We start from the raw sequence: 16068 nt of genomic DNA, 5'->3' as shown, positions 1-16068 counted from the left end.
CATGATGGAATAACGTTCTTGCTTTGTCTACATATACACTGTGTAGAATATACAAAATATCAAGGTATTTGGAAGAGAAAAAAAGAAATACATTATTATGTGAGAAAAATGTCACCGATGCATCTTATCCCCGCTAGGAATAGGTGGAGGTTTCGACCCTAGTGATGTTCAGAGATGGTGTTCAAACGCCCTTGTGATGAGTATAGTTTCAGAGAAGTTGCTGAAAATGTCATCCGTTCACATTGGTGTAGAACTGGCATCTGCGTGCTGATGACTACTTAATACGCCCTAAACAAGCTGGTATTTTACGAATAATGGCTGCTGCTTCAGCCAAGCGGCAAACTGAACTTCTGGAGGGTGTGTCGGTATCTCGTACATCAAACGCTTCATCTGCTCCCATAAAAATTCTATAGGAGGTCAGCAACATCTCTAAGACAATATTCGAGACACGGGAGTGCGAAAACCAGCTATGAACATCACTAGCGCCAAAGCCTTCATGGAACCATAAGGGGGAAACGATGCATCTCTGACATTTTTGTCATATAAAAAGGTGATGTTTTTACTTCCTTTGAACACTGTAAAATTTTGTATTCTACCTCTTTTCACCCAGTGTACTCCGTACCCCATGTTGGTGGGTACTTGATATCAATATTAGCCACTATCACATTTTGCAACACAGGGTGTTTAATTTATTAGAACAAGCTGGACTTTTATTTCGGAGCTTGCTTTGCATTCATAGTTAGTTTTGTTCCTTTGCCAAACGCAGCTGTAATATTCAACGTCAGCATACTGATAAAAATTACGATTTTATCCAACATCAACAGGCTTTCCCGCTCTCTTTTTGACGTGTTGTTTGCTGTCGCAACTTTCGTGATCTTAGCCGACAATCGTTTAGTTTGAATGTTGAGCATGTAAGACCTTTATAGTTGGACAGCAAACATTTAGTAATGTAAACTGTTTTCCTTTCATTATTTCGTGAGGCTGTAATCGAAAAAAGTTTTGAAATTACGTTTAAAGTTTTCGTAAGTCGTTAAGTTCTGTCGTTATCAAATACTGAATAGGTGTAGTCGTGCTAATCTGTAAGCTAGTATTTCACGCATCTCAAAGTTTATGACGTCATGTCTAGTGAACTATGTGGCGTATAATGATACAATTTTGTTGCAATACATTCAGTGGTATGAGTGCATACAGTCTGAGAAATATTTTACGAATGGAGTTAGTAGTAAAGGAATAGTAGCCTAAAACGTAATACCTGATGTTGAAGTTCTGCTGCATGAACACCGAAAATGTAGTAGACGATAATATTTTTGCTTTCATTATTTTCTGGAGGGCTTCAGTAAGGAAAAGTTTAGGAAAGGTTTGAAATTAGGGAGGTTTGCTCAAAGTCGATAAGTGTTCACATTCTTAAATACGATACTGGATGAGTATCGTCTGAGTAATTAGCTCGTCGTAAGCTATGTTCCCAGAAGACACAATTTCTAAACTGAATACTTAAATTATTGTGTGACACTTTTAACGTAAGACTATACCTTTTAACGAGAATATTGTGACAGCTGATCAATAGAAATGTACTACTATCAAACATAAGCCTTACTTTGACGAAGCAGTTTCTGACGAAGTACGTTTAGAGTACAGCGTTCTATGGCGGTGTGACTTGGACTGTGGGGAAACCGGAACAGAAGACAATCGAAGAATTTCAACGTGGTGCTACAAAGAACGTTGAAAATTAGGTGGACTAAAAATGAAAGGAATGAGGAGGTTCTCCGTAGGATCGGCGAGGAAGGAATTGACAAGAAGGAGCAAAGGATGGTAGGGCATGCATTAAGAGAAGAGAGAGGTAGTGGAAAATAAATGTTGAAGTAAACATTCAGCTTGTTCCAATAAACTAAACAGCCTGTGATCCACAAACTGATTTTGGCCTTCAGAAAAAGCCTTTCTTTCATATTCCTTTCGAGAACTGAGAGAGGGTAAAACATTTATCTATATGTAAGCGTGCCAGGATCTCTCGTATCTTATTTTTCTGACTCCTGCGATATATATGGAAGGAGAAGAATTTTTTGTGCAGTGAACATTCAATATCACTTCTCGAAATGTTCCTAACTAGTTTTCACAAGAACCATACGTCCGAAACATTACTATTAAAGTTCCAATAATACATCCGTTAGACTTAAGTGCCACATTTATTCAGTGGAGCAATAAGACGCACAAGCGACTGATTGTACTTTCACAAAAGACATTTAGTCACTGGACGATGTCCCCTTGTGGTATGTATCTGAGACACTACCACGAATTCTACCTACACTATGTACTGTCAAATCTGTACAGGTCGAGGGTTTTACAGTGGAATGTCACATTTAATAAAAAAACCTGAAATTCTTTCTCTTGTAATGACAGTAGCTTAGTCAGAACAACGTCAAAACGTTTTCTTCTCTAAGTCACTAGATTAGGAAATCCGTATTCATACTCTCATAATTCTTCTATCTTCTATACTGATCGCTGGGCTTTCATCCTGTTTCGTCAATTTCTCTCTTTTTTTTCTGTCTCTCATCGCATATATTCTAACATCCTTCTGTCTTGACCATTTCTTCTTGGTTTTTCATACTCACTCCTCAAGCAGTCCATAATTCAAATATACCTTTCGTGCCCCATTACTATAATAATAATTATTATTATTATTCCACACTCTAAATCTAAGTGACGCCTCAAATCGTCTATGCCATATCCTTACTATGATTACCACTAACATTATTATTACGACTTTATTAGCGTCCATACCAATTTTCTCTTGACTGTTTGTTGGTGACATTGCCACGTTTCTCATTTCATGTTAAGGGAATGTGTTTTTAAAAACGAAAAGGAGTCTCATGTCACCAACACTTATAGCTAAAACAAGTAAATATTGAAATAAACACAAAAAGCTTCTCGAACATTTAATGACGTACTGCGATACAAGGCAGTAAGATAGATGCGGCTGTACTACAGAGAGTGTGAATTCCTTGTATCAGCTAATTTTATTTGGATCTGTACCTGTCTAGGCAACTCCACTGGAGCTTTTGTGTGACAAATTTCACTGTCAGATAAATCTAATGCAAGAACCCGCTAATTATCTAGTACCGGAGCATTCGGATTCCGAACCTATAATGGTAAGTGAAGGAGTTCGATGACTGTTTTTATCCACAGAAACTTCTTCCTCAATTTTATTTCAGTATTTGTTAACAGGGAAGCTACTGTAAAAGAAAGATTTCTTCCCTTCCGCGAATCGATTGCATCGTTCCAAATTTCGATGTTTTCCATCTCACATTTTTCCGTGCGTTACTATGAATGCATAATTAGACCAAAATTATAAGATTAATTATGAAAGTATGATGTTTGTTAAGAACAAGAAAATCGAAAAAATTACCTTGTTTTTAGCACTCATCGTGGTGCAGGTAGCTGAATGGGAGGACAAATACCTATGTAGAATGGGGTGGACACAAAAATGAAACAAATGAACATTCATTCGACATCTTAAGTACGAAGGAACATCTGCCGCTGTAAACAGTTTAATTAATCTACAGAACTATAATTAGTGCCAGCATTATTGTCGAAAGTCAACCAGCAGTCAACAGTAGGTTCCTGACGTCTGTATTTTATTTACAGAAATGTGAGAGTTTAGTGTTGTAAGTTGCATTATACTGTCGGAAAAGTATGAAAACTGAGCAAATGTGAAGAACCTGGAGTTACTTCGAACGTAGTTCACACCACTCACCCTACAATATCTTGATTAATGCCTAAAAAACGACATACGCATTTCTAATAATACAGCAATTCTTGAAGTTTGGCAAAGCACTTTAGTTGTGTTAAATACGAAATCAGATTCGATAAGGAAGTTTTGGTCATCTTTCAAAAAAACCATATGAGACGTTTACAGGTACTGATGAATTTAAACTAACGCATCATCAGAACTAATGTAAAACAATCAGTTAAAATAAGTAGCTTACCGAAGCTGTCTTCCCGTTCTTGCTTGTGACTTTTAGCAGTGAACCCTCGTAACCCTGAAACAACGTATTCAACATTTACCAACAGCAAAAGAAGGTATGCTATAATACGTAATACATATACTCTATTTAAAAGGAATTAGACGTAGGTTTTGTAGGAGGAGTAACACGTACAATGCCCATTAATCAAGTACTTAAGCTACCCCAAGGCAACACAAAACTTACCAAGAAATTTTCGGAAATCCGAAATGAAATAAGGTACCCTGCGTTTTACAGAGAGTCTGAAAATGGCCACATTTGGATGATTAGTTTCTTTGCTGTTAACATTACGTTGTCACAAAATGATGGAGACACTTTTCAGCCAGGTTTTATTTTAAGTGTCCTCTATATAAAGACAGGCAGTTACATCATTTTGAAAAATCGCTTACAATCATTTTTACACACATTATCAAATATGGAATCTTATATATAACACATCAACCTTGTGTGTGCTGTCAGCATGGAAAACACTATATTGTAGTCAGTAAACAAAGAAATAAAAATCTCTGATTTAAGTTTCACACAGTTTAGTACTTATATCGTTTAATCAGATCATATACCATTGAGATTTGACAGAAACCCCTTCCTGAATAAAACTGTGTACAGACAAGTGATTTCATGATTTCAGAGAGTCACGTACCATTACGTTGAAATACATAGCTAAATATATAATTCTGTCTGCATCAGATTACCATTGTACATGTAATGAACAGTTAGTTTCAGAATCTGGGAACCACATACTTAGCAAATAAAGTAAAAAAAATACCCTGGTTTATCCGTGTGTCGCATTATACACGTTTCGTCCGCGATATAAAATTGAAACGATTTTATTGGTAGGATTATACGCTTTCGAAGTAATTATAAAAATGATATGCACATGCAGTGCCCTCTTAAACCCAAACACCACAGCTTAATCAGATGTATTATTTTTCCTGGTTTTCATAACGAGAAAATATGAAACAATATGAAGGAAATTAATAGGTAGTTAGAAGTTATCAGAATAAATTATCTGCATCTATATCTGTGGCTGTAACGAGTAAAATACGTATTTTTTATTTTTTTTTTATTTTCATGCTTTCGATACAAATGTTTCGAGCTTTCGCCTACCATCTGGTTCCAAATCACGCTTAAATCTGACGCAAAAAGTGTTTATAATATATTTTATTTAGTATAAAATAAAACCTTTCGCAACTTAACCTACTGTGGCATTCTGTTTTGCCGCTGCTGTTGTTTCTTGACTTGTACTTCAACAATAGCCAGTTTCTCTGGGTTATCTCGCCGGAAGTATGCATCGACCATTGTGGACTATGTCCACCCCTATATGACAAAACTCTACCATCTGGTGAGCAAGATGTATGAGACAGGTGAAATACCCTCAGAATTCAAGAAGAATATAATAATTCCAATTCCAAAGAAAGCAGGTGTTGACAGATGTGAAAATTACCGAACTATCAGTTTAATAAGTCACAGCTGCAAAATACTAACACGAATTCTTTACAGACGAATAGAAAAACTCGTAGAAGCCGACCTCGGGGAAGGATCAGTTTGGATTCCGTAGAAATATTGGAACACGTGAGGCAATACTGACCTTACGACTTATCTTAGAAGAAAGATTAAGGAAAGGCAAACCTACGTTTCTAGCATTTGTAGACTTAAAGAAAGCTTTTGACAATGTTGACTGGAATACTCTCTTTCAAATTCTAAAGGTGGCAGTGGTAAAATACAAGTATCGAAAGGCTATTTACAATTTGTACAGAAAGCAGATGGCAGTTATAAGAGTCGAGGGGCATGAAAGGGAAGCAGTGGTTGGGAAGGGAGTGAGACAGGGTCGTAGCCTCTCCCCGATGTTATTCAATCTGTATATTGAGCAAGCAGTAAAGGAAACAAAAGAAAAATTCGGAGTAGGTATTAAAGTATGAAGTATTGAATAGAATTGGGGAGAAGAGGAGTTTGTGGCACAACTTGACAAAAAGAAGGGACCGGTTAGTAGGACATGTTCTGAGGCATCAAGGGATCACAAATTTAGCGTTAGAGGGCAGCGTGGAGACCAAGAGATGAATACACTAAGTAGATTCAGAAAGATGTAGGTTGCAGTATTGGGAGATGAAGAAGCTTGCACAAGATAGGGTAGCATGGAGAGCTGCATCAAACCAGTCTCAGGACCGAAGACCACAACAACAACATATGCAGTTTGTTATACGTCATCACGATGGCATCAACTAACAGGACAATACAACGTGTCATATAGTTCGCAGGGACGAGGTGGCTTGAAAAAGTCCAGGAGAAGTTTAACGTACTCCCCTTGTCACCAAACTCCCCGCATTTAAAATCAGTGAGGCCAACTCAATCGGGCAGTTCGCGCCATGAATCGTTAACCGAAAATCCTGGTGCAGCTAGACAAGGCACTGGGGTCGGCTGGCTCCACATCCCTTTTGGTGCTTCCAGAACCTCACTGACTTCCTACCTGCACGTCTCGCACCAACATGCGCTGTAAAAGGTTTTTATTCAGGCTTTTTACAAATGGTGACATTAATGTGACTGGACAGTGTAGTAAAAATGATATGAAATGAAAACTTCTGCATTAAGTTCCCATTTAATTGGGCTGGAATTTGACCCACAGTCTCCTGTAACAATAAATACGATAGTACTACAGCACTTGACGTATTACAGTTTACTGTACACTGGGACCCATTAAAGGAACTGCTTCACGTATCTCTCGCAGTTCAATGTAATACTGCACTCGTATCTGCAGTGAAATACCGACTCTTTAAAACATTTCCATATAATCTTGTGAATCTTGACTGGGCTGTACAACTCACTGCTCCACATTTTACAACCGCATCAACAAGACTGCAGGTCTGAGGTGGCCTCAGACAGAAAAATCCAGAGGGTTGAAGTCAGGTGAAATTGTAGGCCAAGGCACATGCCCAGCTGGCTTTAACCATCTTGGCCCACAGTGACCCACATAGTCAGAAAAATGTTCCGTGGTACCATCACGCGTTTACCAAATTCATTACCCATGGGCCATGGGTAATATTTGAGCCGAATTAGGCGTGGACTTAACAGGTAACTTTATATTTGAAATGCATCTGTCTTTGCAGTAGGTGCAGAGATTTTCTTGTCGTTTGACTCTCAATTCAGAGTTTTCCAGAGATCCCACCATGTTGAACAAATACTGATCCTAACATCTTTCTTAAAAAAGGAACCAAGGTATAGCGTTACGTGTTTCACTTCTTTCTTGTCGGAACAGCTTTTTTAAAAGGCATTTGTCAAGATGAACTTCTTTTTTCCTTATCCATTTCGTTTCCCGCTGGGCGGCGCAACTTGTGCGCTGCAGGCAGACCGAGACGCTTACAAAACACGGGGACAGAGCGGCATCTGGGCGATGATAAACTTCTGCCGCCCCACCCCTGCGCCAGCTGAAGATGGAAATCCGAAACTTGCGGATTGTTTCATAACTTGGCCGCAGCAGAAGGGATCTACCAAACCGTAAATATTTTCCCACATAACTTGCCTCGGCTGCAGGCACCGGAAACTTCCGCTTCCACCGCCGCCCTGTTCTGCACGTTCGTAGTGAAACACTTGAGCTTTCGGTAATAACCCGAAGGGAAAGAAGAGGGATGTGACGCTCGTGGCGGGTACAATCGCGGAACTTCGCTACCTGTCTGCCTCAGGGAAAGGGGAAATGTGGTGATAATCACAGGTGAGTCTGAAGTCAGGTCTATATCTACAGTCATACTTTGTACATTGCTGTGAAGTGCATGGCGGAGGGAACTTCCAATTGTACTAAATATTAGGGTTCCTTTCCGCTCCATTCCTATATGCAAGGCGAGGAACGAGATTGCTTAAGCGAATCAGTGAAGGTTGTCATCTAAATCTACATTTATCCCACAAGCCATCTTATAATGTGTGGAGGAGGGCACTTCGTGTTTCACTGTCACTTCCGCCCTTTTTCCGTAACAGTCGGGAATGGTAGGCGGGGAGAACGAGAGTCGGTAGCCCTTCATATGCCCTAGAAACTCTCCAATTTTACATTCATAGTCTTTTCGCGAGATTTACGTGGTAGGAGCAACGTGCTGATTGACTCTTCGAAGAACATATGCTCTCAGAATTTCAGCAGCAAGCAACTCTGTGATATACTCTTGTAGGGTCTGCCACTGAAGTTGGATGAGGATGTCTGTGACGGTTTCGAACCTTGTAAAGAAACCCGTGATGAAACGTGCTGACCTTCTCTGGAACTTCTCTATTTCCCTATGAACAATACCTGCCAAGGGTCTCCAACTGACCAGCATCGTCCTAAGAAGGGTTTTACAAGCTACCGCCTGCGTAGATAGATATTTTCTGAGTGGTGTGTGTAGGCATTGCTCCTACGCAGGCAGCCACCAACATTACATCAGAGGAATGCGGTCACATAACTCGCAGGGGCCAGCCTTCCTGCGGACAGACGCAACTCGACCGTGGTTCGCTCGGTCACCAGATGGCATCCCAAACGCCTATAGAGATCGCTGACACCACGGTCCTGTTCTCCTCTGCAGGTCAGTGTCTTTGGTATCCCGGAGCTGGAGTGACGACGAGCAGTTCATTTCGACAGCACTTACTGGGCTAGGTGCCGAATTCCATCAATCAGGAACTCACCTTGGAGCCACCGCAGTGACGACGCCACGTTTCATGTCAGTGGTCAGCTAGTGGACTTGAAGATTTCTTGACTGTGTTTCACATGCTGGGACTTAGAAACTGGTCCTTCTGAGACTAACTAGAACCGTGTCTGAATGTACAAAATTTTGGACTGTCCCGTCAGGACCTGAAATTTGGCTAGCGAAGTGTATTGTGTATTTACTAGTTAGAACGTTTCCTAGCACTGTTTGTTTCCTACCAAAAGGCCTTCAGTCTTCAAACCATATTGATGTTTATTCGTTCTTCCAAAAAGTGACTGTTTTTGTTCGCGCCTTTGATCTCTCTGATGATGATACCGTAATTTCATTACTTGAGAAGAGAGTTTCTTTTCAATACTGTTTATTCCTTATTCATGAAGTAGTTGTCTTTGGCAAGAGATTAATTCTTACGATGTACTAAAACACACATCGGATAAGACGTACTCTCTCATGTTAAATAAACTTTGTACCAACAATCTACGCGAACATTTCTTGTCCGCCAAACCAGGCCGACTAAGCGCTGAGGAGTCTCTCAGTGAGGGGTCTAACGTGTGGGTAACACATTTTAATCAAGTTTAGCAAGGACGATCTTCATTGAAAACAAAGAGACACCTATTTCGGGCTTATTGCTAGAGACTCCCTTGTTTTTCAGACAGTCGAGGTCGATGTCTACCAAAAATAGTATTATCAGTGCTGTACAATCGTCTAAATAAACATTTAAATGTAATATGGGAGCCAAAGTTAATAATGTTGAACTTATTAATATTCGTATTTTGTCATGCTGTAGCTAGGTTACGCGTCATTCTGAGCAACCAGCAGTGCGAGGTAGGTGGTCCAGCTGTTAAAGCGTTAGACTACTAAACTACCGGTCCGTGTTCGATTCTTGGTCGTGTCTTTTTCTTTCACTCGATATATGCTTCGGTGTATGTGATAATATTCTTCTAATGGGAATACCTTTCTTTGCCTTTTTTCAAGTAAAACATCGGAGAGTGTGATCAATAATCAGACAAGACTAATTTATTTACAATTTCAAAGCACTAGGAAGAATACTCGGCAATTGAGCTAGGTAAAAGTGTGGAATTCATGCGACAGCAGACTCACCTCATAGGCCCTGAAGAGTAAGTACAGTTCCCTTGGCTTGGCATCCATCGGCAGGCCGCTCACGAACAGCGTGCGCACCTGCAAACAATAAACCCTCAGTCAGACTTTCTTCGGATAACCTTTTGTTAGTACATCATCCGCAGAATGAATGCAAAGTGATCCAAGAATACTGAAACGATATAATAAGTGATGGAAATATATTTTTATCATTATTTGCTCCATATCCATTATGGAAGCGCAATGGCAGAGATAACCGATTAAAACCATTGTGGGATAAAATGTTCTTCACCAGAATTTTGCGAACAAGGATATAAACTTGCGACGCAAAATTTTTATTTAGCCGACTGTGCGCTACTATATTATTTTAATGCATAGCAACCTGATGGAGTATCGTGTAGATCCGTAGTGGTAAGTATTGCTAATAGCGATCTGTCTGTTCGAAGCGTATAGTTAACCTAGCTGTCGTATAGATGTAAGCTATTAGAAAGTGTAAAAGACTTTTTCAGAACAACGGGAACTTCATGCATGCAGGTCTCTTACTAAATACTATTGCTCATAATTACAGGACATGCTCATACCAATTGAGCACACGAATCTGCTGCACCGCTAGACTTGAAGCTTCAATTGCTGGAATATAATATAGAACTGAAGCAGAAGGTATTGTTGATGTCGACACGCAGCCTTGTAAATCAGCGTAAGAACAGTGGTCGTAAAGTGATTCTAAGCGAAGGAACCGGAGATTCGTCTCACTTTTTGTCAGTGACAATCAGTTTCGTACTACAAAGTAACTGCTGGTTTCAGTGAATGCAGGGTAACACCAGTCATTTTGACTATTGGGATGTGTCGTTGTAAACCATTAAAACAATTTCAAAAAAATATTCAAATGTCTGTGAATTTCTAAGGGACCAAACTGCTGAGGTCTTCGGTCCCTAGACTTACAACACACTACTTGAACTAACTTATGCTAAGAACGACACACACACACACACACACACACACACACACACACACACACACACACACACATACACACCAGTGCCAGAGGGAACACTCCAACGTCCGGCGGGAGGGCCAGCGTAATCCGTAACGTGGGGCCTCTAGCCGCGCGGCTACTCCGCGCGGCACTAAAACAAGTAAATTGTCGACTTCAGTGAGGTTCGTTGTTGAGTACTGGTGAATGTTTTTCTTTAAATACAGTCATTTTCGATTATGTAGTGGCTACCGACGCTTCAAATCTGAGATGTCATTGGTCAGTTTGGAGAGGCTGTAATGGAGGGGAGGCTGTACGGTAGGTTGTTGTCTGTGGCTGATAGGAAAGAAACTCTAGTAGGTGATAGTTGGGAGGTAGCGTATCGGTTGTCTGTTGCTTGTACCACTCTGATAAGTGACCGGCAGGCAACATCTCGTAGGGGACTGGAATGAAGAAAATAGCAAATCGGCTGCTCATATCCAGACGGTACAGTTTTCCCGCAAGAAGGTGTTAGGGCCGCACTAAAGTTCTCTCTCGGTCGCTGTTTATATTGTTACACTCGGGTCAAGTGGTGCTGCTGGTTGTCAAAACACGCGGTCCGCCGTGCTGGAATCGCTAGCAACCAGGTCTTGGTAACTTGTAGCCATGTTCCCAGCTCATATTGTTAGTAGCCTCTCTTATTTTCCACCGAGAGAGGTGGCGCAGTGGTTAGCACACTGGACTCGCATTCGGGAGGACGACGGTTCAATCCCGTCTCCGGCCATCCTGATTTAGGTTTTCCGTGATTTCCCTAAATCGCTTCAGGTAAATGCCGGGATGGTTCCTTTGAAAGGGCACGGCCGATTTCCTTCCCCATCCTTCCCTCATCCCAGCTTGCGCTCCGTCTCTAATGACCTCGTTGTCGACGGGACGTTAAACACTAATCTCCTCCTCCTTCTCTCTTATTTTCCGTTTCTGCATCCACGGCTGCCCAGCAGGCACGCGACTTTCTTGAAAATTGGTAGCACGGCCACATTCCTGGTGGTGTTCTGCTACCGCTGACTTATTTTTCTGTCCGAGTCGTACGTAACGTTCATGCTACAAAACGCGAGTGCTAATGGGTCTCGCGGATTCACCAACGTAGCAGAACACCATGCCGATTTGCCATTGCCTTCCAATCACCAACGAGATTTTACCTACCAATCACTTACAAGGGTCGCACAGGCAGCATAAAACCGAACTTTACCTTCTGCCTTCCAGTCAGCCACCAGGGTAGTCCAGGTAATAGCCTACCGTACAGTCACCCCTCCGTAACAACCTCTTCAAATTGTTCAATGACATTTCAGATATGTGACGTCCGTAGCCACCACAAAATCAAAAATCACAATATATAAAGGAAGACATTCACCAGTATACAGCACTGAACAGTCCTGAAGAGCACAGCAGCAAGTGGTTCGGAACTTCGGCAGATTAGTTGTTTTAGTAGTTTACAATGTCGCAGCACAATATCCAACATTATACCAACAATGGAAGCCTTCCAACATATTCCACATCAGTCTGTTTGGGAGGGAATACTGTAAAGGGAACTGGATGCAGTACACGTGTGGATTCCGGCACCTCGCAAAGCATTGCTCTCAGAGACCGGTCTTGAATGGGCGCAGATAACGGAAACTAACGCTGTGGCCGAGCGGTTCTAGGCGTTTCAGTCTGTAATCGCTCGACCATTACGGTCGCAGGTTCGAATCCTGCCTCGGGCATGGATATGTGTGATGTCCTAGTTAGTTAGGTTTAGTAGTGCTATAGGGGACTGATAACCTCAGGTGTGAAGTCCCATAGTGTTTAGAGCCGTTTGAACGATTTGAGCAGAAACTAAACAGTTAGAGTCCTCCCTTGGGCATGGGTGTGTGTGTCGTTGTTGGCATAAGTTAGTTTAAGTTCGTTTAAGTAGTGTGTAAGTCTAGGGACCGATGACCTCAGCAGTTTGGTCCCTTAGGAATTCACACACATTTGAACCCTTTTTTTTTACCTGATGATTAGAGCATTACCTCTCGAAACGCGTTGTTAAGTTTTGTCTAGGACAAACATTACGGTTGAGTGGAACTAATTGAAACATAGCAACCGTTACTTCACACCCGTAATCGATAACATGTGAAGAGGACCGCCATGTATGGTCGAATACACACGGTTCTAATATGCTGAGCACTGAGGCACAGTATTGAACCTCCGCTGGTACACTTAATCAGTCGATCTTAACACGACAAAAAATTCTGGGAGTCTTTGGAAACAGCAGGTGAAACGTAACAATCAACATCTTGGAAATTTGGATATTCTACGGGATTCAACCATCAACGGATAGCTTCAGTTGGTTGTCACAGCTTGAAGACTCTTGTTGACCATCTTTCTCTCGAAAGAGAAAGCATTATCAAGGCTTCAGCCGATGTTACACGGTATAAGCACAGTCTAACATAAACAGTAGCGTCGGTCACCGGCGCCATAGTTGCTACCCTCTGATCGCTGGAACAACACTAACGCCCCTAGCGATGAGAAAACCAGCCGTAAGATTAATATTTATTCTTAAATGTTTTTCTACTTAGCTGCCGAAACTGTCATTATATTTTTGCGTCCCATCCATTAAGAAATGATCAAAAGACATGAATGATTGTGAAATAAATATAGAAACTGATTCAATGACATAAGCTGCAAGTTATTCATGAAGAAGTACTTTCGACTATGAATATACACCTTATTCCAGTGAAAGCAAGAGAATAAAAAGAAATTGTGTATGAAAAATATACACTTTTGTTGTTATCTGTTCTTATTATCATATGCGCTTCACGTGATACGTAACAGTTTTGAGTGGAATGTAATGATTCGCACGTGCGTACATGTCACTCCAATTTCTAATCACTAATATTTTTGTAAGTGTAATTCTTTTTCTTCAGAGTCTAATGTGCAAATGCTCTTGCCAGTTGTGTTTCAGATATAGCAACAAATGAGGAACTGATTTCTTCTGTGCTGGGAAATAGTTTTATTGCTATATACGTTTTATCATCACATCTGTTTGGTTTTTCCCTTCAGCTTCAATTTTTGGTGGCTTATTTGTCAGGTTACATAATGTAGGTCTTGCATTCCGCAGAAGTTTCTTACGTTCCAACTTTACTGATTTGATTGGAAGTGTAGTGAGAATAATTTCACGTTGTCCAGTAGACATGTAACGTCTTTCTGCCAAAGTCCAAGTCTTCTTCTTTTTGAAAACTATTACTCCGTTCTTAAAAGAAAACCAAATTCTGAACTAATACGAGTAATGGAATCGTAAATAACCTTTCCTGTAATGTACCGTGTTACCCGTCCCGTGGTCCCTATGAAACTAAGGCAAGACTAACGTGGTGTTACTTCTTAATCAGTGCCGATTGTTATGCCACTACATAGGTCCCTGTTGTAAAAACTGTGATTAATGATTATAAACGATACTATTCGCACTCATCCGATATTGTTTTCAGAAGTGTAACTTTCTGTCCGCATGGAGCGCTCCTGTCGCTGTGAATGACAAAGATGGAGCAAGAGTGTCGTGGCTGTATCTGTTAGACTGTGGTATTAGCGCGATGTTTCCTGTGGTTGACCAATTTTTCTCCAGTAGGCTTTTTATACGTCTTGTATCGCGATGGTACAAATTATTTACGAACAGTAGTGTATTTGTAACAGGTCACCTCTGTTGCAGGCTCCCATACCACAGAACAGTGCGTAAAGAGGGGAGCCTTACTGAGAGTGCCGAGTGTCGTGTCGTCAGGCGTCAGTTGCAGCCCCTGGGATTCGCAGACACAGTACACGGCCTCTCGGGGAGCTGCAGTGGCCCGCGGGACCCTGAGACAGCTGACACCCACCGCTTTCGGGGAACTCCTCACAGTACTGCAACTTGCTTTCGTCTGAACATTAGCATTTGACACCCACTGTGGTGGCAAGTCCCTTTGGTCGCACACCGTGCTCTCCAGCAATCTGTCAGCTAGCCGAAAGTGAGAATTTGCAGTAACAATTTCCTCGTTAGTCTCGTGCATTCGTGTATAACAGCAGTTGATTTTACCATTCGTCTTCCTGTACAGCCTCCAGACTTGGAGACTACTAGCGCTCTAACGTCTTGGGCGAAAGCTGCAGTAGTGGGTTGACACTAAAGTGAGGTGAAACTGATTACTTCTTAAAGTTAGGGAACAATACAGGTATTTATCGTCGGTTGCGACCGGAAATGTACAGACTGTTTGATTGTTGTACGTACAAACGAAAGGGGCGAGTATGTGACAACGAAACTAGGAAATAATCACTTTTCTTTTTTGGTCATCAGTCTACTGACTGGTTTGATGCGGCCCGCCACGAATTCCTTTCCTGTGCTAACCTCTTCATCTCAGAGTAGCACTTGCAACCTACGTCCTCAATTATCTTCCTCTACAGTTTTTACCCTCTACAGTTCCCTCTAGTACCATGTCTTAGCAGATGTCCTATCATCCTGTCCCTTCTCCTTATCAGTGTTTTCCACATACTCCTTTCCTCTCCGATTCTGCGTAGAAACTCCTCATTCCTGCCGGCCGCGGTGGTCTCGCGGTTCTAGGCGCGCAGTCCGGAACCGCGCGACTGCTACGGTCGCAGGTTCGAATCCTGCCTCGGGCATGTATGTGTGTGGTGTCCTTAGGTTAGTTAGGTTTAAGTAGTTCTAAGTTCTAGGGGACTGATGACCACAGCTGTTAAGTCCCATAGTGCTCAGAGCCATTTTCCTCATTCCTTACCTTATCAGTCCACCTAATTTTCAACATTCGTCTATAGCACCACATCTCAAATGCTTCGATTCTCTTCTGTTCCGGTTTTCTCACAGTCCATGTTTCACTACCATACAATGCTGTACTCCAGACGTACATCCTCAGAAATTTCTTCGTCAAATTAAGGCCGGTATTTGATATTAGTAGACTTCTCTTGGCCAGAAATGCCTTTTTTGCCATAGCGAGTCTGCTTTTGATGTCCTCCTTGCTCCGTCCGTCATTGGTTATTTTACTGCCTAGGTAGCAGAATTCCTTAACTTCATTGACTTCGTGACCATCAATCCTGATGTTAAGTTTCTCACTGTTCACATTTCTACTACTTCTCATTGCCTTCGTCTTTCTCCGATTTACTCTCAAACCATACTGTGTACTCATTAGACTGTTCATTCCGTTCAGCAGATCATTTAATTCTTCTTCACTTTCACCCAGGATCAGCGAATCGTATCATTGATATCCTTTCACCTTGTATTTTATTCCACTCCTGAACCTTTCTTTTATTTCCATCATTGCTTCCTCGACGTACAGATTGAAGAGTAGGGGCGAAAGGC

At 41.5% G+C, this 16068-nt stretch overlaps 1 protein-coding gene across 1 annotated transcript in view; it reads right to left on the bottom strand.

The window, feature by feature from the left end:
* LOC126169189 (protein couch potato-like) overlaps positions 1 to 9843 on the bottom strand; it is a 195459-nt gene extending 185616 nt beyond the window's left edge. Inside the window, exons 1-2 of the mRNA XM_049920621.1 lie at positions 9770 to 9843; positions 3981 to 4034 (exon numbers count right to left, since the gene is read on the bottom strand). Coding sequence (XP_049776578.1) covers positions 3981 to 4034; positions 9770 to 9817 — 102 coding nt within the window. The 5' untranslated portion in view covers positions 9818 to 9843. The remainder of the gene's footprint in view (positions 1 to 3980; positions 4035 to 9769) is intronic.
* Between the last annotated feature and the right edge of the window lie 6225 nt (positions 9844 to 16068).

Source organism: Schistocerca cancellata, chromosome 1 (assembly GCF_023864275.1).
Source record: "Schistocerca cancellata isolate TAMUIC-IGC-003103 chromosome 1, iqSchCanc2.1, whole genome shotgun sequence".
NCBI classification, from domain to species: Eukaryota; Metazoa; Arthropoda; class Insecta; order Orthoptera; family Acrididae; genus Schistocerca; species Schistocerca cancellata.
The sequence above is the reverse complement of the archived record's forward strand: the minus strand, read 5'-3'. Positions and strand labels throughout refer to the sequence as shown.